The 1,392-nt window shown below is 48.4% G+C and overlaps 1 protein-coding gene across 1 annotated transcript; it reads left to right on the forward strand.

Moving 5' to 3' along the window:
• Positions 1 to 326: 326 nt before the first annotated feature.
• GLOTRDRAFT_49047 (uncharacterized protein) lies at positions 327 to 1,122 on the forward strand (the record flags this gene model as incomplete). The annotated part of the gene is made up of 4 exons (XM_007871973.1): positions 327 to 461; positions 530 to 627; positions 675 to 718; positions 779 to 1,122. The coding sequence occupies 4 exons, from the start codon at positions 327 to 329 to the stop codon at positions 1,120 to 1,122; spliced, it is 621 nt and encodes a 206-aa protein (XP_007870164.1).
• Between the last annotated feature and the right edge of the window lie 270 nt (positions 1,123 to 1,392).

Here is a 1,392-nt window from a genome sequence, read left to right on the forward strand (position 1 = left end):
CAGACATGCATAGGATACACATTCCATGATATCTCACATGTCTGCCTTCTGTGACGCGATGGAGGTATCCTTCTCATGCTTCCTGCAGTCATTCTCATATGAGCAAGAACGGGAAGCAATAGGAAAGCCACCCTCAGCAACTCTAACGGAACTCGAAGACGTCCAAGGCTCTAATATCAAGAGAACTTATGGACCCACGCAGCCAGCACGTACATCAAGGGAAGGCGCGGGATACGCCGTCGACATGATGGTGCCGTATGCTGTTGTGAGTATATATAATGTGAATGTGTTCGAATCATTTCGGTATTACAGCGCTCTTCATGATCATGCCCAATAGCACCAACGGCAGCCATGCCCTCCCTCCTGGCGTCATTAATCCGGAAACACCATTTGCGTATTTGACTCCAACTCTGGCGGAGCAATTCGAGTCCACTAGACACATTAATGTCGCCGCTCTTAGTGTCAGTACTCGCCCTTTTCTCGACGTGTGGAGCCTGACCTAGGTTTTTTGAATTTTGACTCTGCATAGGCCTGGATATGGGACACGATTGTGTCAACGCCACAGGACTATGCGCTCCTGTTCAAGCATAAGATAAATTTACCGACGGCCGTCTATTTCCTCTCAAAGTCAGTTTCATCCTGCCCTTGTACCTCCTTTCTTGACGGGACCCAAGAATATTTTCTCTCGCTTATATAACAACGTCCACGATATTCGTAGGTAAATAAAGCCTCTACTAATCGCATGCCTTGGGGTCACTGACAACCCTGAGTCACCTAGTATCACCCGTCGGGTCGTGCCAAGCCTTGCAAGTAGCTTTGGGCATATGCTACATCTTTGCCGTCTCTTCGTCGTCGCTGCTGTTCATTTTTCGTGTCCGAGCAGTGTTCCACTTCCAACCAATGGTTGTCTACCTGTTCTACTTTCTATGGGTTGCTGTCCTGGGATCCGCCATGATAATTCCGTTTTCGATCGCCGGAACGCATATAGGGCCGACAAGGATGTGTATCAATACAGAGGTCAAGCCCTATACCTCTGCCGCAGTCATCATCAACGGTGTCAACGATACCTTAGTGTTCCTGGCAATCTCATGGTGTTTATTGACTATGAATCTTGTGGATTAGTCATCGTCCGCGCGTGTCAGATCATTCGTACTACATGGTAGAGGCTTCTCAAGGCTGACCGGGACCCTGCTCCATGGAGGCCAGCTCTATTATCTGTCAGCACTTATTGGTACTCGCTACCAGAATTCACAGTTAATACTACATTGTAGGGCGACGGTTGGCGTGAATATATTGACCATCGTCATGGTCCTAACACCCTTAGTCCCACCCTTCTATTGTGCTGTCTTCACTATACTGAACATTGCGCGGGACAACTCACAAGGGCACTCT

Source organism: Gloeophyllum trabeum (assembly GCF_000344685.1).
Source record: "Gloeophyllum trabeum ATCC 11539 unplaced genomic scaffold GLOTRscaffold_00016, whole genome shotgun sequence".
NCBI classification, from domain to species: Eukaryota; Fungi; Basidiomycota; class Agaricomycetes; order Gloeophyllales; family Gloeophyllaceae; genus Gloeophyllum; species Gloeophyllum trabeum.